The 14694-nt window shown below is 40.7% G+C and overlaps 1 protein-coding gene across 2 annotated transcripts in view; it reads right to left on the bottom strand.

Annotated features, from left to right (window-relative positions):
- Nucleotides 1–386: 386 nt before the first annotated feature.
- LPGAT1 (lysophosphatidylglycerol acyltransferase 1) overlaps nucleotides 387–14694 on the bottom strand; it is a 78679-nt gene continuing 64371 nt past the window's right edge. For both annotated transcript variants that reach the window (XM_066621137.1, XM_066621147.1), the window contains exons 7-8: nucleotides 8559–8665; nucleotides 387–5822 (exon numbers count right to left, since the gene is read on the bottom strand). In XM_066621137.1, the coding sequence (XP_066477234.1) occupies nucleotides 5671–5822; nucleotides 8559–8665 (259 nt within the window). In that variant the 3' untranslated portion in view covers nucleotides 387–5670. The remainder of the gene's footprint in view (nucleotides 5823–8558; nucleotides 8666–14694) is intronic.

The following is a 14694-nucleotide window of genomic DNA, read 5'->3' as shown; positions in this document are numbered from 1 at the left end:
GCATTCATTTTGATCATACACAGCACAAAAAGAAGAGACAGACAGATGAAAGACTAAACTGAACAATATGGCATTCAAAACCCCAACATTAAACATTCTGAGGAAATTAACTTAAAAATAGTAGCCTTTCAATGTAAGTTGTACTGGAAATTTAGGAAACATAACAATAAAATGTGTAACCATTTTCCTTTTAAGCTACTACACACACATTTTAGGATCTTTTTGGAGACAGATATACAACAAAGTAGGCTACAAATGTGCAATAGAAATAAAGCAATTCAGAACAGATTCTGATGACCTTGCAATTTGAGTTTTATTTTCCCTTTCCAACTTTTCTGCTACAAATCAAATGCATAATTCTGCAAAACATGCAAACTCATATACAATTTCTTTCATATGGCTCTTTTATTTCCATACAGTACAGTAGCTTCAGCTGTAAGCTTTCTTCTATTGTGCCCAATTTTGGTAGACTGACAGAAAACAAAAGCCATGGCTAATCACCAAGTATCTCTCTCAATACCATTTCCTTATACCAACTTGTAGTTTGAAAATTTCAAATGTTCATTAACTTTGGTCCCAAGGGTATAACTTTTTATCTGGAGGTAATGTGCAAAGTCCAACTGCTGCCACACAAAGTTGTTTGGTATGCTTATTATTTTCTAAAGACAAATGGAGCAATTCACCACACTTAAGAAAGAAAAGTAGATTTGGGTTAAAAAAAATCAAGTGACTCTGCTGTTGTCAATGGCCACCGATTCCAATAGGTATCTGAGAAGTCTCCATTACAATGTACAGTGGTTGCAGAGCAGCATAAATTGTTGGATTAAGTTTTTGTTTTTGCATAATTGAGTTAGACTAGTCATGCATGCTCATTACTTGATGTCAAGATCAAGTGATTGCATACATGTGTGAAAGTCATCACAGAGAAGAGGCATCATATCACCTCAAAATGCAATACTTTTCAATAGAGGAGGTTCACAGATTCAGTGGTAAGCCCTGAATTACTGAGTAATCAAGTCACATATACATGCATATCTGAATCTGTCTTAAAATACTTCTCATATGGATTTCAGAAGAGTAGCCTTGCTTCCTAAACCCCTCAAAATGTTTGAATCTATGAAGTTTAAACTAAGATCTGGCTAGAATAGTATAGTATGTAAAATTATAAGAACATTTGTAGAAAAGATTGTCAACTCAGGAAAGGAAAAAATCTGTGTGTGAATGGCACATATCATTTGTATGGCAGTAAATCTAAACTGTTAAGACCTTAATGGTTTCTTGTTAATAGATTATTCTTAAATCTTAATTAAAAAACTTCTCCAGTTGATGTCATATAGTATCTGCTTATGATTCCACATGTAAAATTGCAAGTTTATAAGAATGGATTCAGTTGAATCTCCAACACCCACACTAAAGCTGAAAAAAGCAGGTAGTTCCACAAACTTTACAGCCAATTTCTTCTACAGTAATTTTAATCCTTGTGCTTTGTATATATTCCTCCACAATACTGAAACATGACAGGATCATTTTAAACAGTTAACAGTTGCTAAAACAATGTTCACTAGATACATTGTTCTCTAGAAAAACCTGTTCTGAACAGATAGGTGTGCAGACCATAGCAAAATGGTCTGTATGCATGGACTGGCCCTACCCATCATTCAGGGCTTTTGTCAAAGGAACTCCCTGTATTCAGTGGTCAATACAAACATTACAGCTGTTAGTGGGCTATCGCATTTGTACTACTGGATCGGTTTTGCGGGATGATCTCATATGACCATATACTGACACAGAGATTTATAGGCTGGAGCGTGGGGAGAGCTAGTATCATACTGTATACAGTACTTTATTTTCAAGGGAAATGTAAGGGTGCATCTTTAACATAGTTCAGAACTTAATAACCAGTTGCTGCCTTTCAACTACTATTACAAATTTCTAATTATGATGGCAAAAGGATTGGTCCCCCCCCCCACATTCATTTCAGTGCTTATGGATTCTAATAACTCAGATTAACAATTCCAAGCAAAGAACTAGGAAATATGCCTGGATTAAGTCATATAGAGTAAGGGTGTTACTACAATATAGTTCACATGGCACTGGATGATGCAAACAAAATGAGAGAGTTCATTAAATTCCAAACTGTACTAAATCTTCACTCTACCCAAAGCTTTACAATTCCATAACAACTGTCAAGAGACCAGAGGAGTCACAACAATGCTGACTCATCTCTCACAATGAAATGTTTGCTGTATTCAGTGGTGGACTGAACTGATAGTTGCTAATTAGTTGGCAATGAAGCTAAGCCAATAACTCACAGGAGTTCTGGATGCTCTCAACAGAACTGCTATGCTCAAACAGACTAGACCAGCTTAGCATATAAGTACAGCATTTCTTATATATACACATATAAAATATACATTAAGTATTCTTCCTTAATTTCTTTTTATTTTTCTGTGTTCCTAAAAATATACTAACTCTGGTTTTGGTCCTGCTAAATTCAATGGGGCTATTGTAGAATAAGTAGTAGCTTAAAGACAGTAGTCCTAGTTGAAGAGGAAAAATTGTTTTAAAAAAAGAGTTCCTAATAATGTCCATTCACAGTTTCTTCTGGTTCAACCATAAAGGAGACATAATGACCTAATGTTCTTCACATTTTCCAGGGGAAAATCACTTACACCCAACATTCCACTGGAAAGAGAACTTTGCTGAATTTGATTTCCAATCCCATGGATTTCACGTAAGTGATTGGAATCACTGTGATAATCTACTCATCTGAATGGTCATGAACACTGGAATAAGTGAAAGCCAGCATGGAGGAAGGCAAAATAAAACAGGAGGCCTGGTTATGCTGAACACTTTTGGCCATCCGCTTGTTTCATTAAGCAGCAAGTAAGCATTTACTTCATCATCTTAGGCCAATACAAAAAATATCTCCAAAGTGGGAGGCAATTGAATTCTTGCAAATGGTAAAGTGTGCTAAGGAACAGGTAAAACACATACCTAGGCTGGTAAAAACCATACCTAGCCTACTTTCAGATATAAGGTTCTCTTTTTAGAATTATCCTGTCCAATACAGGACATGGTATGTTCAATTAAACACTAAAAGAGCTGCATCCCAGTCTGAGATAATCCACAGCTCTGATTTATAGGCCACATTTATCAAATGGGCAGGAATGAACTTCTTAAATCTCCCTGCAAAGTGGCAAATGAAACACACTGCTTTCTTCTGTCAGTCCATGTCTCAAAAAGAGCCAAGCTGAAGCATGTAATTTTATGCTGAAGTTGAAAGATACAGACTCTGCCTTTTGCATTTCATCTGAAGAGGTACTATAGCAACTGAGAGCACAATCCTATGCTCTCCATCTAATGGCAGCATGCCTCCAGCCAGTGCAGCAACCTCAGGTTGGCGCTGACTGCCATAAAGAGTCAGTGGCAGCTGCAGAAGACGCTCCGACAGTGCGCCATTTGGTGTGCTGCCTGCAGGAAGGCCTGCACATTCCCACCCACTCCCTTGCTTTTCCTGCCACTTGCTGACAAAGGTAAATTTGAGAGAGGTGGGAGAGGTGGCAAGAGGGTGAAATGGAGCTGGGGTGGTGAAATGGGGCAGGGGACAGGTGGCGGCAGGGGATATTGGGCTCAGAAGGAGGCCGGGATTGGCAGTGCCAGCGTCACCAATATCCTATCCCTCTTCCCAGATCCAATCCCATGGTGCAGATATATGTAGACATGCACAAGCAAATTAGCTAGTGCAGGTTCAAAGAGACCCTTCCACACTGCAGGGGCTTACTTAGAGGAGACCTCCTAGACTGCCCCCCCCCACAAATTGGATGCAGTGGTTGCCATTTTGGCAACATTGCATCAGCAGGGGGAGGGGATGGACAGGATTGGGCTGTATCTGTGCATCTCCTGATAATGCATTGTGGCCTTTATCCATGCTAATATGTGCCATGATTTTAAAATATTTTAGAATTAAAAAAAAAAGCTAGTTTTATGCACATTACTAGGGGAAATCCACATCTTTCCACTGTCCCTTTTCCCCATTCAGAACAAAATAAATAGTATGATGCTGTGGTTTTATATTTTTTTATTTTGTATACTACTCACCAAAACTGGTTTTCATGTGATTTGGGGGGAAAAACCAGGAGAATATAGACTGAAAACTCAGCAGACAACTACTGTTGGTTTGACTCTTAGAAAAAATTACAGTCCGTAAAAGACAACATTCTGCCATTCAAGTCCAGTCTACAGGTTCATATGTATAAACTGAAACTGTTTTCTAGGAATGGTTCTTTTATAGATCTTTATGTGGTCACACAGACATGATGCCCTAAGTTTCAAGAGTGAAAGATAACATAGGTGCCTTTCCTTCAAAACCATAATAAACTGTTAAGATTATCACCTGAAAGCTTGCTATAGAGCCACTCTGGCTCTTAAAATAAAAAAAAATTCCCTTTCTATGAGTGACATTTTTCAGCAAGGTGGCAGATTTAATAATGCCCTTCACAATTCACATAAATTTTACAATAGCTCAGAACGGTGAAGCAAGTATCTTCCTATTGTTTTACCCCACTGACTAGATATATTGTTTTGTACCTATGCTAATGTTTTTTTATTTTTCCTGTAAGCAATGCATCAAGGTGCTTGGCATGTAGATATACAAACCCCTTGTCAGGTGATCTTACTGCTTTTGTATCAAATGGTAATAGAAGGCCTCTGTAAGGTTAAAAACCCCACCACCTTGTCTAGACTGTGGCAGCTTTGAACATCCACAGAACTTTCAGAGCAGCTCATAGCTTTCCAGAAACCAATTCGTTAGGAGCAGCATCTATACTTCTTTCAAGTAACATGCCTTTCTTTCTCTGTACTGCATTTTCAAAAGTGCGTTTTGCAAAAAAAGAAAGATTATCGATTAACAAAATGCATTCTAAAACCAAAATGGAAAGTAGCTGAGGTGATCTGCTATTTTGTGAATTACCCGTCCAAGAGGATATTCACAAGATGTTTACAGAGAGGGCAGGGACAGATGGGTCTATGAGGTATGCATAATTCTTTCAATACTTCATGGCACTGTAATGCCTTTTCGCAACTAGTTTTCCTTTTCTAAATTTTCAATTTAAGATCTCACTTTGAAATTGTTTTCCAAGGAAGATGCCTCCACTAAACAGAGAACATGGGGAAGTCACAATACCATAACCAGGTCTGCAGAATATATTGAACAGATCCAGTATGATTAATTATTATACAATTTGAGTTTGTGCAGATAAGGGCTCTCTACCACAAGACTTGCAGTACAGACTACTGGAGAAAAAGTTGCTGAAGGTTCAGAGATTTAACTACAATGCTGAATACTACCTGTGGTGAAAGCATTCCTGCTGCAGACGTTCACCCATGGTGGTTGCATAACTGTGCCTCCTGTTCAAATGCTAAATTTCCTGACGTGTGTGGGGGGCACACCTTTTAAAAATATTAACATTTCTTAAAATACATCATTAGGTCACTATATTACTGATCCTCACCTTCTAGCGTAGTTTAAAATCTCCCTCAAAGAAGGGGAGAAAGTCCATACAGTTATGTTCCTTTCACCTGGTATATTCACATTTGCACACATAACATGATGCACTCTGTAAAGTACCAAGTTCCTCTTTGTGTTCTCAGGTTCCATTCATTCACCTTTTAAAATAGGCATTGATAAAAATACTGAAGAATGCAGTACCACATACCACCTGACAAAAATGCAAAGGACTGTATGAGAACTAGCCACAAATTGCTAAGGGTCATCTCTCGGGAAACAGCTTCCATCTGACCCTGCAGGGGAGGGAATGCTCCTGAAAGAAAAAAAGAACAGTCTATTAGCAGCACATTCAAGCTGCCTTCTCAGAGTTTCCCCGATTGTGGCCATAACAAGTCAAGGAGGAGCAAATCTAACACTGGTTTTCTCTTAATCTGAACCATGGTTAAGAAACTAGAAGCTAGTCAAGGAACACTTGCTCCACTGCCATAGCCTCTTCCCTCCATGGAAAGAATTCTGCTCTTGTACTTTGACCATTGTCTACAGGATACTTGCCACCAACACTCATTGCAGTTAAAGCTAACTTGCTTCATTCACCAAGATTTGAAGCTGTTTAACAAGTCTTAGTTAAGCAGGGAACCCAGTGAGCTTTAACTGCTGTTATTGTCAGCCTCCCACATACCTGTCAAGGTTAAAGTGAGAGGAGAAGTTCAGTTTGTTGGTCCACAAACAGACTGAAACTGAGGTAGTGCAGCCACCATAAGCTAACTTGCTCCTCGGAAGCTGCCACTTCAGAAAGCAAGAATATCTGCTTTCCTGAAACCAGGGAAAGAAGTTTAGAGCCTAGGACTGGCTAAGGCTGCTTCAGAGAAGCCTTCTTATGAACCCCAAATTCTTAGCTCTCTCTTCCAGTAGCCTTGAATGAGCAAGTAGGCACACTGGACAAGCAAAGCTTCCCAGTGTTATCAAAGTACAACTCAAATCCCGTCTTTTCAATCAACACTGGTTCCCAAAGCAGCTTAAATTGAAATCCATAAAATGTGCCATATTATTAGAAATACATTGGTACTGTGTATTTCTAAGCAAAAAGGAATAAAGTGACTTCTTGTATACAAAGCAAATTCTTTCAGGGTTTCTACAAGGAAGTGGAATATACTTGTGAGAGAATAATTTCACCTAAACAGTGTGGTAGTCTGCCTTAAGTGACATTTGGCCACAAAGGCCAAAGGATTGCTACTACAGAAGCAGCTGCTGATAAAACTGACAGAACTGTGATTTAGACTCATTACATGTAATTTAAATGTGAATCAAACGTGAAAACAGATCAAGGTTGATAAGACATTAATACACTGATGTCCCAAATTACGTATGTCTATGTTACAGACATAGCTGTTTCATGCATGCAGCACATCTTTCAGTGGCGCTTTCACATAAGTGTGATAGCACTGGGCCAGCAAGAACTGCAACTTACACATGTTTCAACTTAAGAACAGACCCCTGGAAACTATGGAATTGTGTACTAGCTAGTTCCATCTAGAACTAGAACGCTGATTGGATCAATAATTTAGAATTGCCAATTATTTTTTGTCCATCTTGTGCTTCTGTTTTCACAATCTTCATTTAGCTAGTCCACACTTACCTCCTCCTTGCCCCCATCAGATGGGCATAGTGTACTACGTAGGAACAATGTACTAGGTGACTGACTGGAATGTTTTGTACCCTGCATTTCAAACAGATACTCTTCATCTTGGAGCAGGCATCAACAAGCCTCATTTCTGAAGCATTAGAAACACTATCCCCAGACCCTTCAAGCAGCTTCTCTTGGACTATCACCAACTCCCTCTAAGAAAAAGGCCTTATGGCACCTACAAGGGTAACACATTTATTGTAGCAAAAGGTTTCATGGACCAGAATCCACTTCTTCAGATGTATGAAGTGTTATCCTCAGCTGGCAGAGGGATGTGGGTTGGGGGAGAATATGAAAGAAAATAGACAAATGAGCATAAAGAAAAAAATTGTTAGCAGTGAGGACAAATGGCCCACTTGTAAAAGCTTAAAGTGCCATTAGACACTGTTTTTGCTGCAGCAGGCCAACACAGCCTCTGGAAGTTACCTCTTTCTCTTTTTTTTCCTGCAGCAATTTCAGGACCCACAGGGATCCATCAGAAATAGTATGGATTTGTTGGTAGCTAAAATACTCAAACGCTAGTTATTTCACCCAGTCGAATACCACAGAAAAGAACCAGCAGTTGGAATCCTGTACTGTAGCAAAACAAGCAAACACATTTAACACGATGTTTTGGAGGACTGTAGTGAATTACTGGCCAAACAACAAGAAGGCAAATACTTCATGAGGAACCAGATGCAGAATAAAGCAGGTCTCACCTTTCTTTAGCTGAGATAAGAGTGATGTATGAATCACTTTTGTGGCAAATACTAATTTGAGATTTCCACACATATGTGTAATAAGCATATAATTGCATGTGTGTGGTTGAGCACACTTTTACAAAAAGTGACCATTTCTTGTGAGAGGCATATCTAGTAATTAGGTGAAACTATCTATAAAGTTGTAAAAAAACACCAAACAATTTTTTTTTTGAATAATGCATGTTGTAATCTAGAGCCATATCCTCATGTGTAACCTGTGTAGTACCTGCCCAAAGTCTAACCCATTTTCCTTACCTGTATCTGTAATAAATAAATAAAATACTCAATAAAAAAATAGTATGAGCTGTAGATGATATCAAACATCTCTATTATGCAGAGAAGCTGATCACTAACAGAATAAAGGCTAAACTGGTTAGGCAGTGATTGTTAAGGCTAAGAACCTGTTTGAGAGCCACTGGCTCCAATAGCAGTGGAAAGGTGCGACAGACATCTTTTCAATAACACCATGGTCCTGTGCTGTTTAAAGCCTTTTGATTGTCACTGAGGGCTCTTCCACTTCTTCAATACTGTTACAGTTCAAAGTCATAAATAGTTGAAACGCTATTTGAAAACATGACCCTGAAGTCCTGAACATCAAAAATGTTTTATCTAAAGGAAGCATTACCTGTTTTGTAAAAGTGTGACAAGAGATATTCCTTTTCAATGAATCGTTGATATAGCCAAACAGTGAGGGCCTCAGACTCCAAAGGTATATCTTTAATTGGAAAAATCCTATGTTTTTAGAAAAAGAGCAAAACAATTAGATCTCTGAAATAATTCCCCGGTATTATAATAAGGCTGCTAAGTTTTTTTCTGCTTTAAACTCCGAATTAGGGCCTGGTATATATTTATTCTATTTTCACTGTGTGTATTCGGAACATTACAAAACCACAAAATGTTGGGGGGATAGATAGATTCTTATGTTTATTATTAAGAATATTTATTAATAGTTCACAAAGACATTTAAGCTAAAACATAAAAGGTTCCCTGTCCTCAAAGGGATCACATTCTTATGTTTATTATTAAGAATATTTATTAATAGTTCACAAAGACATTTAAGTTAAAACATAAAAGGTTCCCTGATCCTCAAAGGGATCACAATATAAAAAAATAGAATAAAATAAAGAAGAGACACCAACGACGGCATCTGGAAAAGATGCCATGTTAGGGTGCAAAGGAGGCAGTTGCTTCCCCCCTTGCTAGATACAAGAACACCACTCTCTGTCCAATTAGCAGGGGTTTATCTCTTCTTTGCAGTGTGCAACCATCTGTAGAAAACAAAGCAGCACCCATCTAAATACCTTACGTATGCCATGTGCATACTGGCTTCTAGTATGTTTCTGAACTCAATTCAGAGTGTTGCTTATCACCTGTAGTGTCCTGCATGGCTTGGGAGTTAGACCAGACAGCATTCTCAAAGGACCAGACGGCATTCTCCCATATGAGGCTGCCTATACTTCGTGTTTATCATCTGAGGCTCTGCTTTGTGTCCTACCACCTACCAAGGTGTGACTGATGGAGACACGTGATGGGGCCTTTTCAGTGGTGCCTTTTGGTTGTGTAATTTCCTTCCTCTGGGCGGCTTGGCTCCTGTATCTATGCTGCCCACTCTCAATAAAGATGACTGTTTCTTTTGGATATGAGTTACTTTGCTACGCTTTGGTTTTATTTTTGCTTATGCTGTTTGCTGGTTTGTGTCAACTTTTTGGCTTGTTTGTTCTGCTTGTTATAGTGTTTTATTTAGCTATTATTGTTTTAATTGACATTGTAAGCCACCTTGGTACTCTATTGGAGCAGAAAAGCAGTCTATAAATAAATTAATATCTCTTCCTCATTTCTTCATAGCCAAGCACTGATGTATACATTATAAGCTGCAACTTCATAACCTAGATCACACATCAAATGCACTTTGAAAAATAAGACAGAATGTTTGAAGGTACTTCTTCCATCTGCCCAATCTCATTTTTCACAGTGAACAGAATCTACCAAGCATATTATTCTTTCTGTAACACTTTCCTCTGTCCTCTTCTTTACGGATAGCCTCCATTTCATTCATCTCACTTATAATTCCTCACAGTATTATGCCCAGTACCTCCAATTCTGAATTCCTAGTCTAATTATCCAGACTTATACCTTTTATTCAGCAAACACAGCATTAACTAACACAGTATGCAAATCCTCTGCACCCATTTCCTACCTTAAAAAACAAAGAAACAAATCATTGTATATTCCTCTTGTACCAAACAGGACTTCTCCCTAGCACTAGAACAGCAGGAATTGTGTCACAACAGGTAAATCCAGTCCCCAAAGTGTATCCCTCTGTAGAACTCTGAGTCTTGCTGATTCTATGCAGCAAAGCACAGGATCACTCAATAGAAAAGCCAAAAGAGACAAGTAGTCTATGACTATAGGATGGCTAATTAGAAGAATGGGACTTTACTGCCCCATAACCAAAGCCAACTAAATTTAAGGCATGGACCAAATAACAATGAAGCTAGATACTGGTTGGGTTCAGACATTAGGCAAAACCACAGATGTGTTAAGTCTGAACCTAGGCCTGCCCACAATTCATAGTTTGTTTGGGACTAACAAATCAGGATCTGCAACCAAAATTTCAAGAAGGTTTTCAAACTTCATTTATGCAAACTGTAATTTCCCCATTATGCCTGAATTCAGAGAATATTTACATTGCAGCCCTATTTACAAATACTGATCCACCTCAATAAGCTGCTGCACCACTGGGACAGGGATGAATTTCTATATCTCAATCCTGAGCAAAGACTGCAACAAGAGTGCTAAAGTGCAGTCTCCCAAACTGCTACCCACATGGCATTTAGAGAACTGAGCAAGAAGGTGCTTGCCCCACCCCATTATGTAGGGAGTGCCACCTTCTGAGGAAGGGGTGAGTACTACAGTAGTTCCACGGTTAATGTTTAAGAAATTTAAAAGGTTGCTCTGCCTAGGCACAGATCCCACTGGCATGACTGCAAAGAGACCATGAAGAGCCAGCATGGTTTAATGTGATGTCTGAACCCAGGAATGGAAAGGAAGTCTTCCACCTAATTGGCAAATACTGTACAGTACTTAACTGATTTGTTCACTAAAGAACACTACAGACAAATTTCAATACCCATCTTCACTGTTTCTTATTTTCAGCATCTTGCTTTTACATGTTAGCCTCAACAAGCCTGGAAGATATCAAAAGGTCAAGGAAGTAGAGACGCTCCACTCTCATTAGTGATCTCTAACATAAGTGCCTTTTGGCTTCTCTTATATAAGACTGCTGAGCATTGGCCTTCCAGTGAAAGGCATAAAGGGACTAGCTGAATTTGGCTTTCAAGAGACAGTTTAAAGCAAAAATCTTACACACTAGGATTCTGTCTGCCACTGCACATTTCACTATGTTTCTCATGCCATCGTGTTTTTATTACCTTAGTACAGTGGTTCTCACACATTTAGCACCAGGACCCACTTTTTAGAATGAGAATATGTAGGGCCCCGCTGGAAGTGACATCATCAAGCAGGAAAATTTTTCACAATCCTAGCCTGCAATCCTACCCACACTTACCTAGGAGTAAGTTCTATTTACTATCATTGTTAAAAGAATATAAATAGTAGCTTGATAAAGTACAGGTCTGTAACATTTTCCCAAATGCATTCACAGACCACGGTAGCAAGTCTAACATATTAAAAATAAAATATTGAAATGAATTGGGACCCACCTGAAATTGGCTCGTGACCCACCTAGTTTGACAAACACTGCCTTAGCAGATTTCTCAAGGCTGTTTAAACAATCATTCATTAGTCTGAAAAAGTTTTCAGGTAACAGAACAAGCACCAGCCGAGAATGCAATGTTTTATACAACACACTCCCAGTGGGAATCTGGGAGGTGTAGCACCAGTGCTGCCATCATGCCCCTGTTTATTGCTGCATTTCTGTGACTGACTTCTCATTTATGCTTGGGGATAGTCCACCTTCCTCCTGTCTTTGCAAGTGCAGCAACAGACATGGATGCCAACAAATCAAACAGCCCACTCAACCATTGGTCTTACCCTCTTCCCACTGAGAGCTGGTCTACTTCTTTGTTTATTTTGGAAATTGCTCTAAGGAGGCATATCTATCATTTGTCCATTAATTTTTTCAAAGGATTTTTTTTAAAGGGCAAAAGGGATGGGATGGAGTTTTATGGGCACTATCCAATCACACTGTATACAATTGGTTTCTGCACTCTCTGTACTACCCCCTCCCTTAAGAATATGACCTTGAAAGCACAATCCTGAGCTCCATCTGGGCCGGCGCAAGTCCCTTGCGCCAGCCCAGTATTGTCGTAAATGTGCCATAAGGCATGCAAATGTTTGTGCCTCCTCTGGAGTCTGGGCTATGTCAGAATGCCAGATGCAAGGGAGGGCACCAGAATGAGGTCTCTTGTTATCTGGTGTGCTCCCTGGAGCATTTGGTGGGCCGCTGTGAGATACAGGAAGCTGGACTACATGGGCCTATGGCCTGATCCAGTGGGGCTGTTCTTATGTAGTCAGCTGGAGGCAGCTGTATCCAGCCTCCGCACCGCCCAAAAGACATAAGGTTGCACTGGCTGAGGCCAGCCAGCGGGCAGGGGGGGCTTGCGAGGGCACAATTAAGGCATTTCAGGCAAGGGGCAGACCGGTGGGCAGACCACACCGGGGACTGGACTCTGGCACTTAGGCTGGATTCCAGGTTGGCCCAACCCAATTGACAATTTGCCTCATTGATTTCAATGGCACAAATCCAAGTTGCCCCATGGGGTAAAGGGAATTCATTCCCCTTACTCCAACTTATGCTGCAGCAAGCCCAGCCCGTGCTGGAAACGGAGCAGGCCAGTTGGCCTGCTAGTTCCAGAGTGGGTTAGGATTGGGCTGCCTAAAGCTATTTTTGGATCAAATGGATGAAATGAAATGACAGTGCTCCCAAAATTGCCCTGGTCTAAAAATTGCATCTGTTTTCATCCTCAATCTTTCACAGCATTTCGTTTGCCTAATAGTAATTTTTATTCTTTTTATGTATTTTATCTTTGTAGGTATCATTGTTTTCATTAAAAACAAAATATAAATAATATAATTGTAGTAAAATAGTGCAAGTGAGGCCATTGGCTCTTATGTTCTCTCTCCCCTGTTTCAAATACCATAGATTGCACTTTGATACATTATACTTGGACATGCAGCTGTTGTTCCTTAGGCCCCCTGGACATCCAAGATGCCAAGTTAAATCATTTTTCTGAACATTTGATATATTACTGATTTTATTTCTGGTTTCTTCTGTTGCTGCTTTTAGTGTATAATCTAACTTCATATTGCTAATGCAGTGACACACCTGGTGGGGGCAAACAGAGAAAAAGCCCCATGTGTTAGGCCAGGCTGTCTGGAGAGGTGTGCCACTGTGATCCATTCCCCTGCATGGATCTGGGGTCTTTCAGGGGGGGGGGTCGCAGCTGTGGTGCAGCGCTTCTTCACAGCTCTTTTCTGTGAGCCACAGCATGTTTGGAGGGGTGGATTGGCTTTCCCTGCCCCCTTAGCCATTGACCTCCTGTTCTCTGTCCTGGCTGCTCCTCCTTTACAGCCCCCTTGCGTTCAAGCTCCTTGGGGTTTTTCTGGGCAGAGAGGGTTTTTTTTGGAATTGTTCAGACAGCGCTCAGGGCTCCAACAAGCTGACATCCTTCTATAGCCACTCCCTCCAACAGCCAATTTTTTTTTAAGCAGCAGAGTCAATTTGCAGGATGTCCCTGGTGCAGGTAGCAATGTCGCTGCACCGAGTGTGTTTACCCAGAAATAAATCCCATTGTGTTCAATGCGTCTTACTCCCAGGTAAGTACATATAGGATTGCAGCCTAAAAGTCAACTCTCTCCACTAAGTGCATTTTCCTCCCACAGGCTGCAAACAGGCAGCGCCGCCTCCTCTTCTATTTGAACAGACTGAGAGCAAAATCCAAAGTCCAGCTGAAATGTCTGCGTGACTTCCTCTTTGCCGACGATGCAGCTGTCACTACCCACTCTGCCAAAGATCTCCAGCAGCTCATGGATCGTTTTAGCAAGGCCTGCCAAGATTTTGGACTGACAATCAGCCTGAAGAAAACACAGGTCATGGTTCAGGATGTGGACTCACCTCCCTGCATTACAATCTCTGAGCATGAACTGGAGGTTGTCCATGACTTTGTGTACCTTGGCTCAACGATCTCCGACACTCTTTCTCTCGATACCGAGCTAAACAAGCGCATCGGTAAAGCAGCTACCACGTTTTCCAGACTCACAAAGAGAGTCTGGTCCAACAAGAAGCTGACGGAACATACCAAGATCCAGGTCTACAGAGCTTGCGTCCTGAGTACACTTCTGTACTGCAGCAAGTCATGGACTCTTCGCTCACAACAGGAGAGGAAACTGAGCGCTTTCCACATGCGCTGCCTCCGACGCATCCTCGGCATCACCTGGCAGGACAAAGTTCCAAACAACACAGTCCTGGAACGTGCTGGAATCCCTAGCATGTATTCACTGCTGAAACAGAGACGCCTGCGTTGGCTTGGTCATGTCGTGAGAATGGATGATGGCCAGATCCCAAAGGATCTCCTCTATGGAGAACTCGTGCAAGGAAAGGGCCCTACAGGTAGACCACAGCTGCGATACAAGGACATCTGCAAGAGGGATCTGAAGGCCTTAGGGATGGACCTCAACAAGTGGGAAACCCTGGCCTCTGAGCGGCCCGCTTGGAGGCAGGCTGTGCAGCATGGCCTTTC

The sequence above is a fragment of the Tiliqua scincoides genome, chromosome 1, assembly GCF_035046505.1.
Source record: "Tiliqua scincoides isolate rTilSci1 chromosome 1, rTilSci1.hap2, whole genome shotgun sequence".
NCBI classification, from domain to species: Eukaryota; Metazoa; Chordata; class Lepidosauria; order Squamata; family Scincidae; genus Tiliqua; species Tiliqua scincoides.
Note: the sequence above shows the minus strand (reverse complement) of the source record. Positions and strands in the feature narration are given on the sequence as shown.